The sequence below is a fragment of the Rhipicephalus sanguineus genome, chromosome 7 (assembly GCF_013339695.2).
Source record: "Rhipicephalus sanguineus isolate Rsan-2018 chromosome 7, BIME_Rsan_1.4, whole genome shotgun sequence".
NCBI lineage: Eukaryota > Metazoa > Arthropoda > Arachnida > Ixodida > Ixodidae > Rhipicephalus > Rhipicephalus sanguineus.
The window spans coordinates 104,915,552-104,943,157 of NC_051182.1; the positions used below are offsets into that span (position 1 = coordinate 104,915,552).

General features: G+C 45.6%; 2 protein-coding genes across 5 annotated transcripts in view; both read right to left on the bottom strand.

The window, feature by feature from the left end:
• LOC119399692 (josephin-1) lies at positions 1 to 27,112 on the bottom strand. 4 transcript variants are annotated; one of them, XM_037666514.2, is made up of 6 exons: positions 27,033 to 27,112; positions 17,607 to 17,723; positions 11,761 to 11,896; positions 9,005 to 9,130; positions 8,168 to 8,348; positions 1 to 4,951 (listed from the first exon to the last, which is right to left on the bottom strand). In XM_037666514.2, exons 2-6 carry the CDS (start codon positions 17,683 to 17,685, stop codon positions 4,757 to 4,759), a joined length of 717 nt encoding a protein of 238 aa, XP_037522442.1. In that variant the 5' UTR covers positions 17,686 to 17,723; positions 27,033 to 27,112; the 3' UTR covers positions 1 to 4,756. The 4 variants fall into 4 exon arrangements, with proteins under 4 accessions (XP_037522442.1, XP_037522445.1, XP_037522441.1 ...); XM_037666517.2 differs by having other exon boundaries at positions 11,764 to 11,896; positions 17,607 to 17,726; XM_037666513.2 differs by having other exon boundaries at positions 17,607 to 17,726.
• LOC119399690 (probable chitinase 10) overlaps positions 1 to 27,606 on the bottom strand; it is a 685,554-nt gene that overhangs the window by 514,373 nt on the left and 143,575 nt on the right. The gene's annotated exons all lie outside the window — the stretch shown is intronic.

Consider the following 27,606-nt stretch of genomic DNA (forward strand, 5'->3'; position numbering starts at 1 on the left):
AGAGAATTAGAAAAAGATTTTTATCTGCACAGAGTTGCAAGCTGCTGTGGTCATAGCAGTGGAACACAATATCATATCGTTATCTGCTTAGCGTCTCTTGTGAGAATGAGTCGCACTGTGCACCGGAAAGCCTACAAAATCACCGAAATCTTTTTTTTTGTTGTACAGAACAGTAGACGCAAAGAACCCTTGTTGCGTAAGATTTCTCTCTGCCTCCACGAACGTTATCAATAACCATCGTCTTACGAGGGCAGCAAGCCAAAGAGTAACGGCAAATTGCGTCCGTACTAAACAAGCCAGACACGAAAAGGTGCAATCGCTCTGAAAAATAACACCACCATTGGTGCGACCACTTGAAGCAAACGCCTAAATCTGATGTCACACTTTGCAATGCACCCTCGTATCTGTTACAACGCAGGTCGTTGCATCATCAAAGCGACATATTCTATGCGCCAACGGTAAAAAGCACGCTACATGCCGCTCACAGCTAAAGCAACATGGCAGGCAGGCAAGACTGACAGAAGGGCCTCAATTGGGCAAAATACTCTCAAACATCTGTCACATATAGAATTTTTTTTTTCTGTACACGTCGTGGCTAGATTATGTACACATCAGAAAAGAGGGAGCCACGTGAAAGGTCAAGAACAACCTTCCGAACCCTTCACAGTAGCGATTCAAGCATTAGTTTTAAGTGAGCGCGAACATATGTACAGTTTTGCAGTAGTGGTGTTGATTCTTTTTTCACCCGTACATGAGAATGAACACACGAGGAAAAAGGAGATAACAGAAATCTTTCACTTCTTCGTAGCACTGTGCTGGCCCTTTCACTATGATGCTCAATTCGTCCTCACAACTCTGGAGGCGTTAACGGCCTTCAGCTGCGATTGCGAAGTTGCAGGTCCACATGCAACTAGTTGATCAAGTTGCGACTATGTAGCAGCTGCTTCAAAAGCGTATCTGCAACAGCAGCTGCGACAGTTGCAATCGCCACTGCAACAATCTTGACTCTGGTGGCTAACGTTCAAAGGTACAGTTTTGAACAGTTTATTGGATATATTCCCGAATTACTTTGCTATTACCGCACACATCTGTGCATGGAAAAAATGATAACACAACCTAGCTGAAAACCAGAGCTTCGAAAATTCACTGGCGGCACGTAACGTTCATAAAGAAAAAAAGGACAGGCATGTAAGAGTGAGCTTCACTCTCTTGAAATACAACCTATATAGAAAGAAAACTTCAAATGACTGAAGTGGATTGCAATGCAATCGTTCCACATCACATCGGTCCCACTGTTGTTAAATCTGCTGAGCTGCGTGATCACACAAATTTGCGTTCCTTCATTTCACTGATCCCAAGGCTTGCGAGCCAATACGTTTTGTTCTCTCGTATAGGTTAAGCGAATGCTCAGGATGAAATGTTTTTGTATCAACGTATAACCATATTTAATCAGTCTAAAAACAATGCCTAATCGGCCACGGCCTGTCAATTGCTAAGGATTGATCAAGCGATTGTAATGGCATGGGAGCTCGATTCTCCACAGCGGCAATACCGATCGGATTTGACGTCTACATCATTTTGAAACTTACGAATGCTCTGTTCTCGCGCGAAACATTGCACACGCTGGACACCTTGGTCCAACGATTCGATCGAATCAGACTGATTGGAAAGTACTTGCTTTTAGTATCCCTTTTAGGGAGACCCGATGAAGCTGTCAGACATACAGCGGTCAGGCCCACATATCAGTATGGTGAATGAACGGCGAGCTCCCAGTAGGGTAGATGCGACATTGCTAGAAGCACTCAATCCAGTCTATAACCTCGGACGAAATAAATAATGGCAGGACACAATGAACACAAACAGCAGCACACAACCAAGGCAGACCAGCGGTAATCACAAGCTGCACGTATTCAGTGAAGCACATGCTATTGGCAAGACATTGCCCCCATAGATATAGCTTTTACACTCAATCGTGGGAGGCTTCATATTCACAGCAGTTGCTACACAAAAGTTGCGACTGATGCTTTCAAACGACTCTTATTTGGCAATTTGTTACATCCCTCTTCACTATAACTGAGGTTTGTCTGTACCATTGCAACTGAGCACTTCAGCACTTAATCAGGATGACATGCAACTTACATTTAAAGCCGTTTGACAAAAATGAAGTTTAAAAACAAGCGCAGAGACGCATGCCTTGTTTTTGCACAAAAATGGTCACTAATAATATGCACCAAGTCCACAGTGAAAGACAAAGCGCCAAAACCAACTGTCGAGAAAAACAAGGTGCAATAAAAAAGGTATTTGAACCAGGGAATGCGTCATTTATTCTGGCATTGACGTTTGACTTCGCGCTCTTTTGCATACAAATGTTCTTGTTTAGCGCAGCTCGTACGCTGTGATTGCACCATTATCGTTTTGGACATTTCAGACACTTTTTCAGTGCACCTCATCAGTTCCAAGCATTCATCACAGATGGCAGCACCAATTGTGCCGGTATGATTACACACAAAGCAAATTTTTATGATGGAACTGATATTGTACAAAAAGAAATAAGAGAAAGGAAAAGGAAATTAAGATTATTTCTATTAATGTTATGGCAAGCATATTTGCAATCATCTCAAGAATGGCCTCGAAAAAATAAACGTGGACCTGTGTTCGGCTGTGGTTACACTACAAGACAGAAAAAAGGGTCGGTTGTCACGATTTGCTAGCTTGAAGAGTATTCGAGGTATCGAAGAATGCAGCATCTCACTACAACCTTAAAAAAAAAAACCGACTGCCAGCAACTGCTGACACCTACGCAATCGCCACATGGCTTTGCTACCACTATGGCACACAAGGCTGCTTGAAATCACGCACGGTATGATCCGGCACGTGAACTGATGTACAGTACTCGCGGATTGGAACGGGACAATTTAGGGCTAACGCATATACTTTCCTTTCCACCGTCTTCAGTTTGGGTCACATCGGCGCAATTTCGACTCGAACGCGTAGATTAGAGCCAACACAATATTTAGAGACCAGATTCATCGCAACATGATGTGGTTGTCTCAAGCAAATGCGTAAAACTTTGATGTCGCGTTTGAATCAGTGAGTACTGTACGTACGGCTTGTCGTAGTGGCAGCCGCATCCAACAACTGCCCCACAAGTTCCACTAGTTGAATGACGACGTCTCAAATGCTGTAGTGTATATTTCTTCCTGCTTTACCATCAGTTAGTGTGAATGAATGCACTGCGATATACGACACATTCCTACTCCCCTGTAACGGCATTACGAGTAATAATGCTTCACATAACGAAAGTGTTTGTGTACCCAGCATGGCTCAAAGCAGCTTTGCAGACATGCAAGAGGGCAAAGGCTTAATAACGAAGAACTTGACTTTTGTTAATAGAGCTTTCAAGATCCAAAGTGTATGTACAAGAGAAGAACAGGTGCTTATTTCCAAAAACCTGAATATTTCTTTACGGTTATATTATTTACATATATTTTGTTCTTATCATAACCTCCAGACTTTACACCCGTCACGGTTTGGGTGACAGAAACAAGTCTGGATTTCGGTTTTGCACCGACTTACGCGAATGACTGAACAGCGCAAAGTGAATGCTGTCTGCAACATGGACGTAATAAGACACGGGAACACTTCGTGCGAATGACTTGCCTTACAGAGTGGCAGCTGCTGCAAACCCTTTGGGCTTTGTAATCGCGATTAAGGCCAGCCTCCTGAACACATCAAATCATCAAAAAACGGCAGTTTTCAAACATTGATTCGATCTCTCTCGCACTAGCAGTGAATGATGCTGGTTAAAAACATAAAAAAGAAAGAATGAGTCACAAAGTTGATGACACAATGAATTGTTAAAAGGGTTCCCTGATGCATGCGTAATAAGGTCTGTGCGAGAACATCTGTTCGAACCGAGCTCCACTCCACGAATCGAAAAGTACCAGCTTATGGCTATTATGCTCTGGGAATCTGTGCGCGCCGGTTACTCGCAGCAGGTTGACAAAATGAGGCGGCTTCGGCAATGCCTACGATCCTAGCCGTGAAAGACGAGCTAGGGGTAACTGATAAAAGAGATTCGTTGCTGCAACGCATGCAGAGGCACCGCTAAAGATCTTTTTTGTTCATTTGATTGGCGCCTTTGCGTGCCGTGGCTCTGGGGGAATGCCAGCATTAAACACTGTCTGCTAACGTCGTTCGTTAGCGGGCGACTCCTCGAAACCACGAGGAACGTTACTCGACTGCCGCTGTGCCACCGGTAGAGAAAGCAAAAGCAAGGCAAAAAGCACAGACAGCTTCACTGGGCAGGCACGTTAAGTGTAGGACTTGTGAAACAGCTGCTTTGCACTGATGCATGTGTAAAAAGCAGAAAGTCGTCGCCTTCCTTGGGATTGGGGGGCGAGGGGATGAGAACACCGGATGAAGCTCACTTCGGCAAGCTGGAGGGGCACTCCTGAGGGGTGCGTCCCCCGCATATTTTGTCTCGGCTGGCAGGCAATTAAACAGTTCGCCACCGCGCACGCGGTGGCACGATCCCTGCTACCAGACGACACCGGATTCTGGCAGCAGACACACGTAGCAGACGACGACACGCTGTAGTCACGTCCCGTAGAATTGGGGGGCATCACGCCGAAGGAAAGCAGGTGTCTCGAGTGCCTCTTCCGTTTCTCCCGCGTTCCATTTGTCTCACAGGTCCAGGCGATTTCTGTTGGGCACACACGGGTCCCGCCGCCGCGATCGGTCGGCGATGTCACTTCTACCGCAAGTTCGTCCGCGACGTGTGTTCGCGCGTTGGCGCCACGCTCTGCTGCGAAGGCTGCCTCGGAGGTGTCCCCCTGGACGTCTCGATGTAGCAGCCCTTGACCCTGCCAATGTCCTGCGTGACCACGATGAAGATCTCCCGGTCCTTGCACTTGATCTGCTCCCGCAGGTACTGAAGCAGTTCTTGAGACTGCATGGAGAAGACGTGACGAAGGAGCTTCAGAGGTGGCTAGATATGGTACCATAAGTGTGCCAATATTAAATACCCTTGAGTTATACCTGCCAAAACCAAAATGCAGTTGGACCCGGATATATCGAACCTGAAGGGGATCACAAAAGAGTACTATCTATGGGCAATTCAATATATAAAATATTTTATATATTGAAGATATTTCAAAGGGGTTTTAAAAGTGTTCGATATACACAATAATTCACTATATTTGGCTTCGATATATGCAGGTTTGACCGTGCAAGATAGATAATGTTGTGGCGGATTTCAGGTCTTGACCAGCCGGGGTTCTTTAACGCACACCTAAAGCCAAGTACATGGGAGCTTTCACGTTTTGCTTCCACAGCAATGCAGTTGAATCCACTCATAACGATCCGAGATATAACGATCTATCAGTTATAACGACCATATTTCAGTGCACGTACGACTTTCATATGCTACCCATTGAAATTGTGTCCAATATAGCGAACACTTTTCAAAGCTTCCTACTTTTACCATGAACACTTCAGACACAGTCGTGGCAAAAATATGGCGCATACGAAGCGAAAAAAAAAGTTAAGACAGGCCTTGTAAAGCATGAGAGAGGCGTGCGCTCGCGCGTGCCCAGCTCCAGTTTACACGCAACGAAGACACCCTACACGAGCGAGCACCGCACGCTGATTTCGAACGCTGCGAGAGAGGTCGCTCACTTTCCAAGCATTTCTTCAATGGCCGAATGGCAGTGAGGAGTAAAGAAAAAAGAAATAAGCAGCATGAAGCCTTGCGGTCATCTATCGCACGGGAACCTTTTCTGGCGCCGTTCTCTGCAGATACGACCACCTATGATGAACTTATGCCTTGGAACGCAAAAAGTCATAAAATGCAAGAAGCGATGACCGCGATAACTTTTCGGCACATGAAAGTGCATTGCGTCAACGCCTCAATGTGCCACAAAATGTTTTTCGTCTTTTTGGCCAGAGACCGGTCGATCAATGATTACGACTTTCGCGCCATTGTGGCGACGCCTTCACAGATAAGCATCAGGAAGAGAGCGAAGGCGATGTGACGGCCGGTGATAAATGTGCCATAATGACTTATCGGCGGCAACCTAATCACAATCATCTGCAGCTATCTGCGCGGCTGCACATGTGGTGTAAACTGTTTGGATTGACAGTGGTACGAGCAGTACAAGCGCACGATGCTGCTGTTCAAAAGTTCGCTGCCGCCTTGCTGTGCGAGATAAAGTGCACATCGCTTCGTGGAAACGAAAATAGCTCGCTGGTGTTGAGCGGTACGGGCACTGACAAGCACGGGCACCGTGAAACGTCGATGCACTTACAGCGACCGCATACTGTGTTTTATTAGGCGACAACCCAAATGCGCCGTGGCTCGGGGTGCAGGACCATCAGAGCATCGTGGAGACTGAGAGTGTGTGTTACTTGCAAAATGCTTCTGTTTGTCACGTTGAACGAACAGGCTACTTGCCACACCCGTGCACAGTCCGAAGGGAAGCGGGCATGAAGAACGCACAAATATGCGTAATACAGCAAGCAGCTTGCCAGTGATGGCGTGAGCAGTGCAGGTGACGCCCTGCACGCAACTAGCCCGGGATGATCGGCTCCACGTGGCGGTACCGCGGTTCAGTAAAACGGTGTCAGTTCGCAGCAAAGGCGGTTCAATTTACTCGTGCATGCAGCAGGCATCGGGCGAAAAGGCTTACCGTATTTACTCGATTCTACCGTGCCCTCGATTGTAACGCGCACCCGTTTTCCGCGACCAAAAAAAAAAGTAATACATCGATTGTAACGCGCACCCATTTTTCGTGAGAGAAAAGAACAAAAAAAGTCCGTAGGAGTCAAACTTCGCACATTCAGAAGAACAAGTGTTTGGGTTTTAAAGAACTAAAGTTTCAAAAAGTAAAACACAAAGTCAAAAAGTGGGCCTCGCCGCTAAAACTGTCACCACTATGGCGGCGATACGAGTCGCGTAATGGATCAGTCCTCGTCGCTGTCAACACTCTTCGATTTCGGGAAACCGGCCCTGCTTTTGTCCACAGAAACTTTTTCGCGAAGCTTTGCTGTAAAAAATCTTCTGCTTCTGTTTGCGCCAGTCTCGCACGCACGTTTCGGGAACTCCGAACGACCGTGATGCGGCCCGATTTCCGTCCGTCTCTCTGCACATGTAATAACTATTCTTTTAAATGCGGCATCGTGGTACACTAGTCGAGTATTTGGAGTCTGCACTTCCATGCCGTCGATGCGAACACAGAACGGGATGACAATCTCTTCAGCACACGTACGAACTGAAAAAATGGCAGAAATGGCCAAGGCGCGTAGGAGGCGGCCATTTTGAAATGTCGATGGCAATACGATAACCGAGTTTCTTTTTTTTTTTTTTTTTTTCGGTACTCGATTCTAACGTGCATGCGATTTTTGGACTCGTTTTCCTGGAAAAAAGGTGCGCGTTAGATTCGAGTAAATACGGTAACTTGTCACCGGAGATGTTGTAACCACTTTTCAATAAAAATGCGCAGAAAAAAAAAAGCGGCTTGGTCGCTAAATGCATGTTTTTGAGGGCGAGTCTATTTAGAACGAACTACTGATATAACGACCATTTCTTGCGGCACTTTCGAGTTCATTATAAACGGGTTTGACTCCTATGGCAGCAAATCAAACCAACGCGCTCGTGCTTAGCAGAGCAACACATCAGCTGCAAAGCTGCCATGTAGGGCGATTTGCATCTCACGACGAACAGCACTTTCAAGCTGCAGGGCCAACGCAGCCGTTGGGGCTAATAAGCTATGAAATCACGAGAATTACCGTTTTACTGAAATTTTACTCACAACAGAAATGAGGGCTGCAGATTCCTCCAACAAATAGAGGTACTAATTTGTTATAGTAAGCATTCAATTTGGTTTTCGGTTAATTCAACATCTTTTCTGGGCTTGTAAAATGTAGTTTCATAGAACTGCAAGTAGTTTTGTAACATCATGTCACTGTCACACCGTGGCCATTAACTCCCATAATAACGTCACCCGAGAGTACCATGAAAGACTACTTTTCCTTTGTCACTTTTCAACTAAAAGAAATGTAGTGTGATGTGTACAACTCTTAAGCGTCATCGAAATAATAATGTTCGGTCTGATCAAATAGTTTGATTAACTGAGCCACCTAAAGAAACAAAGGCGGGGCCACTCACCTTGCCGATGACGGCTGGTGCCTCGAGCTTCGAGTCGAGGTTGTAGAAAGTGCCGTTGACCTCGCGCACGGCAATCCAGTGCTTCCGGCTGAGGGGAAACTGGAGGAAGCCGAACTTCATCTCGCTCGGCACATTCAGGATGAAGCCCACAATTTTGCTCAGGTCAATGCACGACGGATCCCTGCCGAACGCACCGACGATTAAGACAGCGATGGGAACGTACAGCAGCGACAGGAAGTAGCAGCGTTGCAACACAAGATTTCAAACGCAAAATTACCGACAATTACACATCAGCACATTTATGAATGTTCTTTCTTCTTTCCGAATGTAAACAGGGACAGTAGCAGCAAGCAGGTCACTATAGCAAACACAGAGAAGCCAGGTCTCGTTTCGGCAACACACATCTCGGAACGATACAGCACAAGCTCATTAATTCATATATCATTAACTGGAATTTTCCGATATTTCGAACTAGGGTGGCATGGTCCGACCAAGCTCCATACAACTCCACGTATTGAAGAGCTCATTGATTTGCAGACAAATTGGACCCACCATGGATAATCTGAACTGTGCACCGCCATACACTAGTGGTCATGAATGCATGTTACTAGCAGAACTAAAACAGGGACATAGTAAGATGCACACAAGACGACTGCTAGTAATATTGCAACGCGAGTATTCAAGTCAAAACCAACTAGCCCAAATTTCAGCCTTAACTAGTGGTCACTTTCCCCGCTAAGAGACAAGTGGCTATCGCTAAGTGTCCCCCCTTAACGATAACTTTCCCTGTGTTGCCAAAACTGCAGAAGCCGTCAGTAATACGGAAACAGTACGCACTTTCGCTTGTCGAACCAGATGGCCTCGTATCCGCGCAGCTGTAGGGCGGACATGATGACGTTGACATCGTAGTTTCCCAGGCCTAGCATGCTCTTGTGCGGGTTCACGAGGTGGTCGGGCGACAGGCTGCGCCATGAGATAGGAAAGAAAGGGAGAGGAAAAAAAAAGAAAGAAAAGCAGGCCGCAAAGGACCGCCTCAATGCATCACCTTTGCAGTTGAAACATCGGGTTGCTAGCTATCAGATGACATGCTTACAGCGGTGAATACAACACTGATTGAAGTGTGATCGTAGAACTCGTACAGGACCCAAAACATCCGTATTTTTTCACCTCGACTTGGCCATTGACTAAATTTTTCGTAAGTGTGTTACCTGAATAGAAAAGCTTTCATCAAAGCCTAGGATGAAACTGATACCTGTGGCCTGTGCGATTGCAGAGGAACTCGAAAAACGGCCTGTTTCTAAGCCACTAGCCACTGGCAGATGCAATTCCGAGCCCTTCTAGGTTACAAGCACACATGCAGGAACTTTGGTTTTAGAACATTTTCTTGAGCCGTAAGCATCAATAAGACGAGCGGAACACACCTAAAATACATATATTTTTTCGGTACAGCTGATCTTGTCCACATACGGGCTTCACACACGAATTCAACACGACACACTAATTTGTCGATCTGAACTATAGAACATGACATGTCCTCGAATGAATTCTGTAATCAGTTAGAAAAGTGTAGGGCACACTGCATTTAATGTCCTCTTCCATTCTGCCCTCCTGCATAAATCCCGAAGTACGCAAAATCAGTTTTGATGCCTGACCTGGCCTAAGTTAGCGCTATCACATATTGCATGAGAAAATGTAGGAAAGACGGGGAATTTTAAGGGCTCATTTTCTTATGTGTTAGACACAATATTAATGAGAACTAAAAGTCAATAATGTCAAGGAAAGTATAGGGGGAAAGTATAGGTGGACGAAAAGATAACTTGCCGCCGGCTGGGACCGAACTTGCAACCTTCGAAGGTTGCAGGTTCGGTCCCTGCCGGCGGCAAGTTATCTTTTCGTCCGTTTTACATTCTTCACATTTATATCATAATTACTCCAAATAACATCCTCTATACTTTCCTTGGCATTACTGTCTGTTAGTTCTCATTAATAAAGAGAAAATATTGGAATTCAGCCCACAAAAATGCATGCAGGGTGCAAGTTCCACCTCTGTGCCCATCATGCAAGCATGCACGTGCACACACACACAAACACACAACACTGACACACAGCATATCCCCTTCTTAAAGGGCCCCGCACCGTGCCTTAACAGATTGGATTCTGGAGATTCACGTGTGAAGACCACAATCTAATTATGAGGTACGCCATAGTGGTGCCTCATAATTAGTTTAACGTGTGCCTAAACCTAAGTACACGACTGTTATTGCGTTTTGCCTACATTGAATGTGATCGCTGTGGCCATGAATCAATTTGTGTCCCTGAGCTTAGAAGTGCTACAACTTACCTGGTAAGCAACAATGGTGGGCAACTTATATGTGTAACAACTTACACTTAGTACATTTTCTGGCAAGTCTGAAATTAGTCAATTGCTTTTTTTCTTGCTAGGTAACGCTAAGCCTAACTAGTTTACTTTCCAAATATATGGACACTTGAGATGCATGTCTGCCGTCACTGCTGCAGTCTCATGTTCCGCATGAAGTAGGAATCAATAACACCAACATGGCCCGACATGTTGTATGTTCTATGTGAATGTGAAAGCTTGCGAAGCTGCAGACAGGCACAGCTCAAGCAGAGATGAAACATGCTGGCCGGCTCTGTTGGTAGAAGGAGTGTGAAGGGGTGCTGCCAGTGAGGGGGCTGTGTCGCTCAGGCAGCAACTGCCAACTTCAATCAAAAAAGGGTGTGGGAGCACATGTGCCTGCACATGCTATCTCAACTAAGATTAGTAGACAGCTTACACCCTTGTATGTGCTGTGCCCTCCCCACTTACTTTGTGTTGAAGCAACAAACAGCGTGAAAGCCGCTTCACTCCATAGTGTGGCTGCATTCCCTTATGCCAGCGTTTTGTAGTTATGCCAGATCAGATCGTAATGGAGTTAGCCATTGGCCTTACTTCATATAAGATTCCAATTTGTTGCTACCACATTCACTGCTTCACCCTTGCAGTGAAACTGACTTCTTTTAAAGGTAATTAATTACATGCAGCTGGTCATTTAGTGACGAGATGGTGCGCGTAACAGGTGATGCAGTTTCAAGTGTTTAAATTTAGCAGTAGCTACAATGGAATGTATGCATTCGTACCACAAGCAGCCTCGTGGCTGTGTACGCTTGGACAGGCAAACATGACCAAGTGCTCCGTAATTCTTTGGCTTCACATTCCACCAGATGCTGCATGACTAATACAACCGCTGCTATGGCCACTTCTCCTTTTCACTGGTCTTACCAGGAGCAGGTTTCTCTGGGAAGGGTGTGAGCCCCAGGAGCTGTAAAGCAGTAATGCTTCCTAAAGGATCCATATGCAGGCATTGTGCCCGTGTAGCCACAACCCTGTGCGCATTGCATTTGTACACGTAATAGAATCCTTTTTTTCCTACCGCTTCTCCCCTACACAGTACTCAGTGCACGCCTATACGTTTCCAATGCAAGCTAGTGAGGGGCCCCTTAAGGTCACTGCGCATGCACTGGATGCGACAGAGAGGAAGGCGGGTGCGGGAGGGCTTGTCTGTCGAACTAGGAGTGCGGTGGGCGTCACGCACAACCTGTGGCAGATGTCGTCGAGCGAGCCCTTGGTGAAGGCCTGGCCGTCCTGGAACAGGTTGTTGAGCGCGTGCAGGGCGCACAGCTCCTTCACCTGCCGCTCGTGGTACACGTGCCCCGCGCCTGCTGCTCCACCTGCGGTGCGAACGTAGATGCTTCAGACGTTGGACAACCTTATACTACTACGAACGAGTACAAAAGAGAAAACGCGGTGGAATTATGGTTTCCGTCCAAATCCTTACTCGTGCCATCCATATTTTTTTTTCTTCATCTAACCGAAGGACGTCTTCTGGCTGAAAATTTCGAGAGCCATTCTGTAAACCAATGGACACAACGCGCATGATTGAATGGCATTCACATGCGCAGTGCTATGGCAGATTGCTTTTTTTCCCCCCTAAAGCCTATGTAGGGAAAATCCACTGACGCCAATCCACACTTCATGGTTAAATGAGCATGGGGCACCTGCACCCCGAATTAATTTTTTTTTTTTTAAATTGAAAAGCATGTTATACAGGCTTATGTAGATTAAGTGTGGCGAATTTCAAAATGTAACTCATTTTACCACTTCTAACTTGCACCCTACTACTATTTTAATCCTCGTACTACTCAAAATCGATTAGAAATGATTGGATACTAACTTCCATTTGCTTTGACTTTCCTTAGAAAAAAGAAGTCATATTCGCACAAGCCTACTGCGTGTGATAACAAAACATGTTCAATATTTTCTCAGCTATTTCAAGATGTTATGCAGTCTACAAAGCCAGTGGGACTTGGGCATCTGAACAACAGAGATACAGGACGATTAATTTTTACATGCAATATTTAAATGCCCAGATGCGCTCCTACTGCATTTACAGATATATATAAACATTTATAGACAATTTGTATTTAGACAAATTTCTATTTATAATTTGTTGTGCATGTGATGTGGGCCCTGCAGAGTCTGTGGAAACATATGGTGTTTCGTTGGAAACCCCAAAATAGATTTTAACATGTTAGCAGAGAAAATTCAAAAGCAAGGTGCCGTATTGGTGGCAGAAAAGTTTGCAAGCAAACTTTTCCCACAGAGCGAAGCTTTATCCACAGAGCGAAGCTAGACTTGAAAAAAAAAAAAGTTTCTAAAAAGTTTGTAACTGCAAGCAAAAAAGTAAGAGTAGGTTTTACAATGGCTAAAAGACAACTTTTTACAAGCTACTGTGGTAGCACTACCGTTTTACAGGTGAAATTGAGGCACATTTGTAACGGCTATTTTACCTTACTAGTTGCACATCATTTCAGTTTAACATTATTTCAACCATAGTTTGATTATTTTGGATTAACGCGTATGTGCTACCTCACTGCACATACGCATGAATACACACATAAAATTCCAAAGACTGGCCATCAAGACGTTAATTCCTCAAAATGCTCACATACACAGTGGGACAAACTGCGGCCCCCAACACTGTGGCTACATAGAATATGTGATGGAGCTAAAGAGACGTCGCGCACTAGTTTGCTCATGGCGTTGTGTGATATGTTGCTCTCTAATGCACATTTATGTATAGTGTACATTTCCTTACCGTGTTTACGCAGTTACTGGCACTGCAATCACCCCTTTGTGACCATTATGTGAGGCTAATTAGCAGTGTAATGAATGAAAACTGAGCACATGAATTAAGCCGTTAGGTCTTGTTTTTCAGATAGCCCTACAGTGTTTTCCATTTGTCTTGCTGATCATAGCAAAGCCTGAACCAAACTTGTATAGTGGTGATGCAACTAATTTCCTTGCTATCACATGTGGGAGAAAGTATTGGTTGATGTTGCATAAGGCCATGCAGCATGTGTGCTCCATGCACTAGTAACCAAAGAGGACTACCGCTTCTTGGGGATGTGAGGGTACGCCATGGCAGCCAAGAAAACTTCAAATTCAATGAAATTCTGGAACTTTTCACATCCCAAAAATAAAATACGGTTATGAGGCATGCCACACTGTGGGACTCCGGATTGATCTTCACCACCTGGGGTTCTTTTATATGCACCTGAAGCCAAGTACACGGGTGTTGTTGCATTTCGCCGCTGCCACTGCACAGCGATGCTACCGAGGACTTCTGATTTGGAGCAATTTTTGGAGCAGCAAAATTTTCATTTTGGAGCACCTCGGAGCAGCAGAAAGTTCCAACTTGGAGCACTTTGGAGCAGCTAATTTTCCATATTGGAGGACTCTGGAGCATCTAATTTCACATCCTGGGTACACTGGAGAAGCAAGTTTCATTTACATTCAAGCACCTGAATAATTATTATGGGGCTCTTATGAAGAGCTAGAAAAATTTCTATGCATAGCATATCTCATGTAGAAAATAATCTCAGGAGCACTCCATATTTCACTCGGTAATGCCAAAATAGGGACTTCCTGCACTTGAGTGTTCTCGAATAACCTATTCAGCGATTTTTTTTTTCGTAAATAGCAAACAAACAAAATACTGGATACGGAACATTCTACTTTATGACATAATACTCCAAATACATCTACGTAATTATCATCACAAGTGATATACAAAGGCCGTGACATACAACAGTGCCTCAATGCTAAAGATTCTCACTGTTGCCAACGCATTCCCCTAAGACGACTCATAGACAAAGGTTAGGCTCTTTTTCTTCTCGATCGATTGCATTGCTGGGCGCCACATGACATCACTTATCTGAGCTCAGAAAGCCAACTTCCTCTTCCCTCTCTCTCTGACTCCTCTCTGTGCTGAACATTCTCGCAGTGCTTCCAGACTATCGCTTGCGCATGCGCCGGGTTGCCTGGAAGACGGAGACCGGCTTTAAGCCGAGCATCCGTGAAAGTGTCCGCATCCGTGAAAGCATCCGTGAAAGTGTCGCAAACTTCGTTTTTCTTTTACAGCGAAGCGGCGCACCGCTAGGACATTCCCTAGTGCCCTCTAGAGTGCAGTGCAAAAAATAATGTGTATTGAACACTAACAGCCGGGCCGTTAACAACCTGGCCTAACGTACCAAACTGGCATCCACCATTTCGTATCTGTGCTGTGCGCTAAAGAGCTTCGCTGGTCGTCCAGCTTGCAGAGTGAAATGGCGCCTCGTTTTTGAACAGTGAAGCTGTTTAAGCTATCGGTAACTTGTGCTCCGTCGTGGAAAACTCCTCAGGTGGGTATGCGCCCGACAGGAATTGGGCAAGCTCCACTACCGAGTACAGCAAGTGCGAGCATTAAACAAAAAGTCTGCTCAGCGAAGTGGAGCATGTGAAACACGTGAAAGAGAGAGAGAGAGAAAGAAAGAAAGAGAGAAAATGCAGAAAAATAAAGGGAATAGACAAAAAAAGATAGAAAGACAGAAAAAGACATAGAAAGAGAGAGAAGAAAACAACAAGACAAGAAAAAGAGATAGAAAAAACAATGAGCAAGACTGAAAGAAACACAGAAAGAAACCGATCCAAAAAGGAGATAAAAGAAACAGAAAGAGAAAGAAAGGAGAAGAAATAAAAAAAAAAAGATAAACAAGGAAGGCCATCCAGGTGCACTCTTCCTTCAGGCCTGGCACCACTGGTGCGAAGCTGCCATATTTTTTTTTCCTTTTATTGCGATAGCAATTATATGCACACTCTCGACGGGTTTTTGGCGTCACCGTTGCCGCCATTTTCACTATAAAGTCCAAACTGATAGCATCACCCCGCGCACGATAACGCCTACCCGCGCATCGTTGTTCTACCCGCATGTAAAAGCTCGCGAGCGCCGGCGACGAACGCGGCTGAAGCGGAGATGAAATGAGCCGGGCGTCTCCGTCGCACGGAGGCCACATACGATAACATCACCCTGTGTGCGATGCCTGCCGTCGATTGCTCATCAAGCAGAGAGGGAACGCTCCATGCGTCTTTCGTAAGGAACAAGAAGGGGCCGGGAGTGGAGGTGGGAGAGGGGTGTTGATGCGTCGCTCGAAGGGCACGGTCGTTGGCGCGCGTGTTATCTCGACAGGCATCAGGAGATGGGTCGTAAACATGCTGTGATCGCAACGTTTACTTCACGTGTAGACAACTGAAAGCTCGAAAACCACTTCAGTCCCTGAAGCGGCCGTACTCTCTTAAATCTGCCTTCTGTTGAGTTACGTGAGATCGGGTCCAAAAGAATTAGCTGCTACCCTTACTTCGTATAACAATACAATTTGTTGGTGTCGCATTCACTTCTTCGCCTTTAATAAAAACTAATTTTTTTTTAGCATCGGCTATTGACCCTGGAAAGCGAGGGGTGGACGTATAACATTGCGTAGCCGCTTCACAGTGGGCCTTCCGACGGCAGGGCCGTCGGCGACAGGCCCGTTACTGACAACTGCGCAAATTAAAAGAGTAGCGGCTGCTCCGACCAGGAGGCATTCTTTTATTAATGAGAGGACACTTGAATAAAAATCAAGCAAAATATTTGAATTGCAGTCCTAGCACTCACGAGCTCAAAACCGTGGAACAAAATTACGAAAAAGCTCCTCTGGATGAAGATCCACGGATAAAGTATATTTGATGAAGAGTGTCAACGCGTTCTCACCGTTCACGTGATCTTCCATTGACGTGAAGCACGGAAAATTCGACATTGCTCCATACATCTATTGCTAGTTTTCTTAAATATTATTCGGCGATGTCCAGAAACAGCAGTGACAACATTCTAGCGGCACGCGTGTAGTTATTACTGAACATTGCTTCAATTACGAGCCGTGCGTCTCCTGAAACGAGCTATCAGCAGCGTTTCTGGAACAGACGACGTCCGCCGATGAATCGCCGCCACACATTCACGCTACCGAATGGCCTACGCGTCACGAGCTTCTGCGGAGGATGCATCTTGCCATCGAGCCCACTTGCACAACGGAAGCTGCGTCGGCACCGATCACAGCATCATGGATCGGGACGCTCGCGCGAGCGCTGTTTGTTCAACGAAAGAATCCTTGGTCCGTGGTTGCGACTTTGGCGGCCCCAAAATCAAGCTGCAAATGTTTTGACGCCCCGGCGGTGCGATTGTCGGTGATACCCACCCCGAAACCAGAGACTCTGGCGCAGTTTGGCGCAATTTACATTGATTTTATCAGGATGGCGCAGTAAATTCAATTTGGCGCACTTTGGCACAGTTGACGCAGGAGTGGAATCACTGCACTGCAGCAAGATGTGTCCACTGTGGCCAGGAGTCAAACCTGACTCCTCAAGCTTGGCAACAGAAAACACCTTAAGTCACTAAAGGGGTATTCACACGAGGGAGAAATCCGCGGGGGACACGGGGGGGATTGCGGATCACGTGACTGCGACGTCACGGATTAGCGAGTGGGCGCGACCCCCCGCGCATCCTCGGAGGACACGGGGACCTTTTCCCCGACAGGACAAACGATCCCCCGGAGGAGGGGGATGTAGCGGAATTTCCGGCTCTTGTTTCGCCACATTATTGCACTTGCTCCTGCAGAGAGCGGCAGTGGGTGTCCAGTCTGCAGCTGCACGGTCGTCTGCCGCTCGTCAAACGGGTGGTACGAGCCACCAGAGTGGTCTAGTAACATTGGTCTCCCCCTCCGTTCGCCTCGTCCGTGTGAGTGGGGGGCATTTGTGGAGACTTCTCCTCGGGATTTGTCTCCCGTCTGAATACCCCTTAACCTACCGTGCCGGGATGTCAAAAAACGCACAGAGACTACAAAATGCTAAGGTTTAGTTTTCTTCCGGCAAAGCCAGGCCGGCTGAGATAGCCGAACATTGTCTTAGTTTCAGCAATCATGACTCGCGAAAGACAGTTCTCTAGATAGAGCACGGTGTGTAGCACCTGTGCGACAGCAGGCGGTCATGGCTTTCAAGAGTTACTGCAGGAAACCGTTTTGGGTGTCTCACCTGAGCCGCCCGCCGAGCCCAGTCCGGGTTTGTGGTCCTTGCGGATAAATCGGTCCACAAATTTCAGGCACTGGTACATGGGGACACCCTCCCTGCACAGGGGCCACACTGCTGCTGCTGCTGTCATCACCATCAGCACAGAAGGGGGGGCGGCAGCAATCAACATGAGAAACAAAAAAGAGAACACGGGGAGGTTATTAGCAATAATATGGCTGAAACACAGTAATTAGGTGATTGGGGATTTACGAAAAACAACATACACTCACAGCAGCTACAGGGGCTAGTTGGTGTTGCATCTTGGAAATTCACGCTTTTTTTATCGACAATTGTATCGGCGCACCATCCATTAATCTTTCTTCAAGAGAAATCCACTTCATAGGAACAAACTAACTTTGTCATGCGCATGCCCATTTGAATATTTATCTTGCTTCGGGTTTTTGCGATGCTTTCACTTGGGTATACATATATGTGAGTAAAATGCCTTGAAATAAACAGCTGTTAGTCTGCGCTCTGTGTTTGTGTGTACTCAGGCTGTCCTCGTACGATAAAAAAAAGCGCGAATTTCCAAGAACATACACTCAAATCTCGATATAACGAACGCGGATATAACAAATTATCGGTTATAACGAAGTTAATGAGGAATAGTCTTGCCATAGACACAGTGTTACAGATAAACGTTTATAACGAATTTTCTGATATAACGAAGTTATTTTCGTAGCAGATGACTTTGTTATAATGAGGTTTGAGTGTATAAATAAGCCATAGCAGCCAAGCTCAAGAAGGATAACACAAACAATGCTTGCATAAAAGTGTCTTTCACTAGCTTGGGCATTGCAAATAAACGAGCGTGGTGTGTGAAACGCTTATACTGCATCACAACCTAAGAGGAAACGACCACTATGCTGACAGCCATCGCTGTCCCTCCCACAGAAAATTCGCATAAGTGCTCCAACCAATAGTGCTTACTCATTTTCGTGATAAACGCTCCTTGAGTGTTTCAGATAGTTGGCTTTCCCATAGAACCCACGTTTGTGTCGCTGGTTTTAGGTCAGGAACTTGAATGTCCTAGTAAAGCCCCCAAGGATTCCGACATCACTGTCCAGCCAAACGTAATGTTTTAGGTAATAACGACCAACCTTTATCTCTTAATATGCCCAGTATCTACATTAGCTGAGAAAAAGTACTAACGATTAGAGTGGAAACCGGCTAGCATGACTGTCTTTCACAGACAAAGGGCAGGTGCACCATGGTTTTGTGGGCGGAGCGGACATTTTATCTTAGGCTGCAAGTGAGTATAGTGACAATTGTGTCTGTAAAGCATGAACTGGCTGTGTGACATAAGAATGGCTGAAATATCAAACGAAAGACCGCAAACCCTTCCTTTCAAGGAAGCACATGGGCTTGAGGGGAAGCGCGAAAGAGAAGAAAGCTACGGTGATTTGGAGCTAGCCCTTGTACAGTAAAGACGTCTCCGAGTTCTATGACCGCGGGTCCTCCTTTATTATTACCCCCCACAATAGGAACTACAGTAAACCCTCGGTGATACGATCACGGCTCGTACGAATTTCGGGGTCATGCGAATTTTTCTGTGGTCCCGGCCAAGGCCCATTAGCCTGCAATGTATTGGGGTACGGTTGTTGCGAACCGATTTGCACCCCGCGACGTTTGATACGAACGAACGCTAGCGCGCAGGTACGAACAGGTGCTGCCCGCGCTGTCGCGGAAGACGTGGCAGTCACGCGCGTGCGCGGGTATGCGCGCTACGCGACCATCAATTGTGCCTTGTTGCCTCAGGGATAGTGCGCGCGAATCTTAGAGGCCTTTAGGCGCCTTCGAGTTTAGATTACAGATGACGTTGACGACGCGCTTTTCTTCCGATGCGTTGACGCGCGCTCCTATGCTCGAGGCAACAGTAACACGTGCCTGCCACGTCAATGCAAGCCATGTCCTCGCAATCAGACGTTCTATATGAAACAAGACTGAAACTTAGGCTGCGGGTCGGTCATGAAGTCTCATTAAAGGTGGACGAAGACCCCACGAGACGAAGCGGACGGTCTGGGCGAAGGAGCTTGTCCTCTATCGGTCGTGTGCAAAGCGCTTCTTAAGTCACTTTCGCCGCAGTACTTTAGTGTTATGCAGAAAAGCGTCGTAAGATTAGAAAGGGGCTATTAGCGGTCACGGGGCACAATTAACACATCTGGTCTGGTTCATTAATTGCACACGCGCGCACGCACCGTATATTTACGAATACAAGTATGATCGTTGACGTCTAAAAATCTTTAGTCACAATCACTCAGAGCTGTTCATGACGTCGCTGCGGCACTGTGAAACACTGAATAAAAACGTATGCCAACTTTCTTTCGTCGCATACTAATTTTCCATGTTTTCTGGTGATACGAATTTCGGATGATACGAATATTTTTGGTAATCCCGCGATATTCGTATCACCGAGGTTTTACTGTACTCTTAACGGTGCCGACTACAGCATGTGACTTGAATTCGCCATCCAGTGCAGAGTGTGGAATGCCAAATGAGTAGTGAAGAGATATAGAGAGAGCGAAAAATTCTGCCAGAGCCGACACACTGATGGGCCCACTGAGTATTTGGAGGAAGCACAATGCTATGCCTTCCGCCAACATTGGTGCACCCAATGCAGTTACTTACATGGTAAACATTTTGCAATTCCTTATGAAGCCAAGCAAAGTATACGAGGCCATAAATGTAAATTTTTAACCCTTTCAGATGCCACTCACGAAGAACTGTCTGTAAATGCGTCAAATCGGTACAACATTCTTTCAAGGCACTCGATATTCTATTGGAACAAAAATAATGTCATAACGTGTTAATTTATGTGTGTTATAGTAATTCATTCAAATTCAATTTCTAATTAAATATCTATTTATTGTGAAGTCATTCATGCTCCGTTTTTTGCATTAATAGAATGAAATCTTACGCCAGAAATATAGTGCAAATTCGTTTTCGTATGTTTATTTGAAGCAAAGAAAAATTATACTTTTGACGTGGCTCGTGGAAAGGGGCACTTCGAATGACTCGTCGAACAGTGCACTGCCTTCAGCAAACTGATCATGTATAACAGTACACTGCAAAATGAAGTTAAATGAAGACAAATTTATTATGCAGGAGGTTCATTTCATCCAAAACTCGATGTATCTTTATCTCTATTAGCCTCTAGTCGTTAAAAATGGCAAAAACAAGTGGTGTACACAATGTTGCACATAGCATATCAAAGGGTTAAACATTAAAGTGCAGCACTTCTGAGTAATTTTCACATATTTCACAACTATCATACTTCTATAAAAAAAAATCTACAAGTAACGCTTTCGTTGGCTTCATATGGCCATGTTTAAATTAAAAAAAGAGGGGGGGGGGTGCCTTAATCCATTCCCCTTTTTTTCATTCACACAATATCTGGAAATTCACATAGGAGGCGCCCAACATTACAGTGGGCTCCAGGACTGGAATTACACCGATGCAGTCAAGGGAGTTTTAACGTTGTCTACACGCAGGCTGCTGCATGCAGGCTTGAGAGCAACGTCACCATTTGCATAGATCTCATATCAAAGAAAAGATTTGGTGAGAGAAAAAAAATTTATGCCCACTGTTCTTTGGAACACTAAGTGTGTCAACACATTTGGCACTTACTTGCCATGCCTAATTTGCCATGCACGTGTGTCCTGCCAGACTTTTAAGCATTATGTAAAACAGTTGAAATATGGAAGCAATGTGGAAACAATACGAAAATATGAAAAGAAAAAGGAAACCAAATTCTGCTGACCTACTCATTCAGCATCTTGTAGATGCACTACGTCTGTAAGCGAATGATGATGCATTTTTAAACAATGGCCATCAACATCAAGTGATCCGAGTGTTCCCACAGAATCTGGCATTAAGCACACAAGGTCCACAATGACAAATGCTTCTGGAGCTAATGTCTGGACAAGGGCATCTGTTTATGAAACGAATGCCCTTGTCAAAACGCTGGTTCTATATGCGTTCCCCATGATATCACTGCTCACCACTTGAGGCCTCCATCTCCTTAGAGTGTCTTATTTGGAAAGTGGGCAACAGTTACGAAGGGTTGCACGAGATATCGGAATGCGCTCTTGTTACCTCGCCCGGACACTCGCTCTCTGTCGCCTCGTGCACAACAAACGGCCTACCACAAATGCGCATCTTTTCATGTTCCAAAAGCTTTCCCGATGCTCAGAAGATGCCGGTGGCAACAACTAAGCAACTTGCAACAGCGTAAGCAGGAAGCAGCGCCTAACAAAGAAACAAAAACGTGGCTTGCGAGAGTGATGGAACGCACGCTTTGATAACAAGAGCGCGCGAGATTGAGGCAGCAAACAAGCTGCGATAAACAAGAGGAACAAGGCGTTGTGCCCTATTTACGGTCGTGGCGTGTTGTTTGTGTCGCCTTGGCTATAATCAGCCTCCAAGTGCTTCCAGAAACGAGTGTGAAAATGCTGAGATGCGCTGACAAAATTGCAACGAATATAGACACAACATCTACACAATTACAGTAAAAGCTCGTCAATCCAGACTTCACGGGACCAGAAAAAATGTGCGAATTAACCGACTGCCAAATTATCGAAACATAAGAGAAAACAATAAAGAAGTGTCTATTACAACAATGTATTTTCATTTTCTTGACGAATACGTAAGTCCACTACTTATTTTACATAAGAGCAGTGTAAAAGCTGCACTTTTCGTCATTCGCGACTTTATTCAATATGTGACCGCGGGTCAAGACAACCCACGTGTTAAGCTCAAACGTGTTCTGAACCCATCCCTTATTACATACTGCCCCCACCAACACTACCACACGCACGTGACGATAGTTTCACTAACAACGTGATCATAGTGCCTATGCAGTTTGCGCGCGCTGAGTAAAATTGAAAACAAAACAAGTATGCCACAGCTGCTGAAGCCTTGGTCGCCATCAACACGATTGTGGATGGCGACCATGCCTTTCTGAAGGCCTGCGGCTGTTTCGGCTGTTTGAAAACGGAGTTTTCGCTCCTTTGTGTAGCACATCTTTTTGCCCTTCGTGCTTGACGCGCTCAGAGAATCGGCCGAATTAAACAGGTTGTGGCGAAATATGACCCAACTAGTGAGAGTTTGATACCACTGAACAATACACATGCTTGTCAGGACCGGAGAATACGTCCGAATTATCCAATTTTCCAAATTAACGAGGCTCGAATTAACGAGCTTTTACTGTATTAAACACAATTATAGCAGAATGACTGCTAGATTGGCCTTGCAGTAAAACAAAAATGAAGAGAAAAGACATGCATTCACGAGAAGAATAATAATAATTGTTGGGGTTTTACATACCAAAACCATGATATGATTATGAGGAATGCGATAGTGGAGGGCTCCGGAAATTTTGACCATCTGGTTTTTTTTAACGTGCACCTAAATCGAAGTACACAGGCCTCAAGCATTTCGCCTCCATCTAAATGCTGCCGCCATGGCCCGTATTTGATCCCGCAACCTTCAAGTTCGCAGTCGAGCATTCGCGACACTATAGCGCAGCAAAAATGACTAATAATTGCTGCAAGACAACCAGTCCACACAAGTGATCTGAAACTCACCTTCACAACGAGAATCTGTGACAAGGACGGATGGCGATAGGTTTCTGGCCGTGCTTCGCAGAAAAGTGTGCTACAACGCAAGGTTGCCTTTACAAACCAGATTAAAAAAAACAAAACAAAAAAAAAACATGTAAACTGGAGTTGACCACAACCTCTGTTATCAAGGTGCCGCATTTGTTCTTAATTACAAGTCAGCTGACAGCACTTATCTGTGCAGCTCCCATCATTAATGAAACAGCTGCTACCAATCGAATGCAGCAGTACCTGAGACTAAATGACATGAAACATTACCGGTAATTCAGTACTGTCTCCAACACCTTTGTGTTGGAGGAAGTACTGACTTACTTATACAGTACTGAATCACTGAATCACATCACTGATTTTTCCACAGCACTTCGTGGCAAGTTTGTTTTGTTGGAAGAGGATGCAGCTAGTTTTGAATGAGGAAGAATGCATTTTTTTTTTAGCAAGGGAAAAAACGGCATGAGAGTGGACGTGGTCATGCAACAATGGTGTGGGTGATATGAGTGATAAGGATGATCAGATAACATTGTCCCCACCTCAGCCTACGTTGATAACAGCTTTTCTAGCCAAGACTACTCAATTTATGAGCCACAAATGTCGGCTGCCTATGCGTTACAATACATGCAACTGGTTTTAGTACTTAAGCTTTAGCAGCAGCTACTTATAACTAAACGACACAGTTCACTTCAGTGCATCTGGCATGTAACCAGGTGAAGCTGTCTGAATGCGAGGTGCAGTGCTGGCGTCTGGGTCAAGAATGTCGCAGGTGACCTAACATATGAATCTTCAACAACTGCCACCACCCCCATTCCATGTTAGTTAAGCATGAAAGCCTTAGTTTTCACTGTATGCCTATAAGCTTCAGGCCGGGACAGCACATTTGGCATGTCTCAACACTCGATTATAAGTAAGGATCCATGTTTTCGGAGTTTATTTTTCTACAAATTCGGAAGCTATTTTTACCGGCGCACCAAAGCTGGTGCGTGGGGTAAAGTTTACATCGGCCAACCCGGCCGATGTATCGATGACCCCTCCGAACATTCCCTTTCGATAAAGACCGGAAGAAGGTCATATTGGCCGATAAAGTCGGAGCTTACTGGATCAATCCGAATTGTCAAAAATTTTACCGGCTATTGTTCATAGGACTTTTTTCGTGTTTATCCAAAGACATGAAGCCCTAATGATAACTTACGCATGTGTGCATTTTCACACTTATCTCCATGTCACATGGCTGCTTCACGAACAGTATGCCTATCACAACAGTTTCACATTTTAAGGAGACTGGTGTTTGCAAGAGCAACCACTGCTTTCTTCAACTATGTTTTAGTGTGGGCGTTTCTCTCAACCCCAATGTCAACAGGAGAGGAGGAAATAATATGGTGCATAAGGTAAGAGCCAAAAGCTCCAGCTGTTTTGCCTCTACCAAGTCTTCACGAAAACAAAGGAGTCCAGCTTGCAATCAACGTTACTGTGGTATCTAGTAGGCCCAAATCTGTGCTGTGTGGGGCATGCCATAGATTATTTTGACTAGTTAGATGTTCTTTTAAAGTAATAGTAATAATAATATAACTGCTGAGGCTGAGGTTTTACATCAAAAAACGATGATATGATTATGAGAGATGGCGCAGTGGAGGGCTCTTCCCTTAAAATGCGGCTGAACGTGAATGAATCGGCAGTTTCACATTTTGCATCCATCAGAAACAAGGCTGGGAATCGAACACACAACCTTCATGCTTGGTGACAGAACGCCGAGGCCACCGATCCATCATGCTGGTCACCTTGTGAAAAATGCAGCTACACTACAGTAAACACGAAAGGCATGGCAGCTGTGCCACTACGTACACTATCAAAGCAACACTTTTTAAAGCCTGCGAAGCTTTGCAAGGCAGCAAGCTTAACAGCATTGCAGGAGAGGTCTGGTCACAATTTTCCAACATGGCTAACTACTTTAATTACTGTGAAGATATATATATTTTTTTTAATTGGAAAGGAGCAACATGATACATAAAAAAAAGCAAGCAAGTCTGCTTACCGCTGCAAGCAAAACATAGTGCCAACAGTTGCTACTGCGAAATGGACAAACACAACCAATCGCATTTACCTCGAGATACGATGCACACTACAGGCACATGCGTGACAATCACACGTGTGCATGACACATCAAGAAAAGCTGATCTGGCTTCGACGCAGCAAAAGGAGACTCCGAGAATCCCTGTCAACACTTCACGGCACACTTCTGTCACACAAAGGTGTTGACGAGGCTTCTTCAAACACTTGTCAACCACGTCGATTCTATACACGTGTCTTCAAGTGCTGGGAACACCCACGACTGTCAAACGCACGAAACAATGAGCCAGACGTGCTTCAGGTGCCACTAGGGGCTGCGTGGATGCACCTAACGTAGTTTCGCTATGCACTCTTGACTCAAGCAATGTGCCACACTGTACGATTTGGTCGAAACAATCCAACAAGCTGGCAGAAACCCAAAAGCCATAGATAATGGGTACACCGTGTAGATCAGATATTCAGCACCGAAACCACCGAGGCAATGCTTATAAGGCCATTGGAAAAGGCTGGCCTCCCTATCTAGTACGCAGCTCGCTTGCAAAACGTACAAATGAACCCAGTCACGGGCAGCAATTTCCGACGCGACATGCGAGGCCATCCCTAAGCAAACAGCTGCGCACGTTGCGGCGCTTACCTTTTAGCTTTTTTTTTTCTTTTTCGTTTATAGCCTCAAGTGCACGGGGTCTTGTCTATCAGAGGCAGTAAAGTTTCGCTTTGCGCGACAGAGGCCAGTCGCACTGACCGACGAATAACAACGAGGAAAATGTGTAACCGAAAATTTCCGAGGTGCAAAACATACAGAAAGGCATCGCCTCACCCGACGCAACTCAGCTCTTCGGGCGCGCTCAATACGCAAAATACGTACGGTACGCACCATATCAAGTCGCCAGCAGCTCGCGCTATTCGCAACAGAAAACTTCGAAAAAAAAAAAAAAACCCTGCCCACTTCAAGGCGATCTAGTCGCAAATACGCTTAACGAACTTCCCCCTTTGCCCAGCGGGTGAGAGGGGAGAGAAGAAAATTACAATCAGGTCGGCGTCGGCATTTCATATACGAGCTCGGCACCACGTAGTACTTACAGAAACCGTGTCAGGTCGGTCGGCATTTAGCGCGTTGCGGTTAGCTTCGGGAAAAGGCTCCTTATCTCACTGGAACGGCGGTTGTTTCTGGTGGATCAAGAGCTGGGACCCACCCCCACCGAGTTCAGAAAGAGTAAAAAAGGCTTGCACGACACGCCGCGGTTTTTTGCACGCTCCGGTAGCGATGTCCAGCGGCGGGCCGACTGGTGCGACAAGTTGACGTGATGCGTGCGACGAGGCGGTCATATCGTATTCGGATCACGTAGTTCGGTCGCCACCAACGAACGTCGCCAGAACCCGACTACCGGAGGCGAACCCCCGTCCTATGGGTCGCGGTAGCGCGCACACACACACGCATACGACGCACAGTGGACGGTGACAGGTTGGTGACGGAATGTAGTACTCAAACCAATGATTACACGGCATAAAAAGCTAGCGTTCGTGGTTCCGAGGGAACCACGAAAATGAAACCTCTTTTAGGCGACGCGGAGGCTTGGGTCATTGAACCACTGTACTTTATTTCCCCGTGCCTTAATGACGTAGCTTCGCACTCGGTGACAGTAGTGCGGCTGTCAAGTTCGTCTACGAACTACGACGCAGCTCGCGCGACAAGCGATAAGCGCGACGGGCTTACCTGAGCATGGAATCCGAGAAACATTGACGAGCAGCTATAATTTCTCACAACAACCAAACGCCATATTGACTCGCAGAAAAGTTGCGACACTGGCCACGAGAGGTCAGGTAAAATGCAACCGGAACCGAATATTATTTAAGTGATATGAAATTGTTTCTAACCTGGTGCACTTATAATGCATTTGCATTAAATTACACGACTTAAAATAATTGTTACCATAAGATGGCGGTGCTTAATGGAGAACACTACGACACAAAAGATTTGGTTTCGGTTTCGTTATCCCTGTTGCTCCTGGAGAGCGTTGACTCAGCGGAGAGAAATAACTAGGAGACTCACCAGATAATTTAAAATGTAATTAAACAAAATAAAAAGCCTCACTTGCCTACCATCTTCACATATTGAAAGGGATATGGATTTTTTTTCTTTTTGGGAAAGCAATAAAGGGGTCATGAAGTACTACTCCTCGCGTTTGGTGAGAAGACTCATCCTGCGGATAGCAAGACACTAGTATGAACTTCTCAGTCAAATCTTGCAGTCGTGCGCGGCAAGGAAAGCTTAGAAGCGAAGCGCGAAG

Bases quoted from the DNA above. Each gene is read 5' to 3' on its own strand.
- LOC119399692 (XM_037666514.2), bottom strand. From the start codon at position 17,685: ATGTACCAGTGCCTGAAATTTGTGGACCGATTTATCCGCAAGGACCAC. The intron at 11,897-17,606 runs GTGAGACACCCA...TTCGCACCGCAG, and splicing joins GGGCTCGGCGGGCGGCTCAG to GTGGAGCAGCAGGCGCGGGG. The intron at 9,131-11,760 runs GTGCGTGACGCC...CTCATGGCGCAG, and splicing joins GACGACATCTGCCACAGGTT to CCTGTCGCCCGACCACCTCG.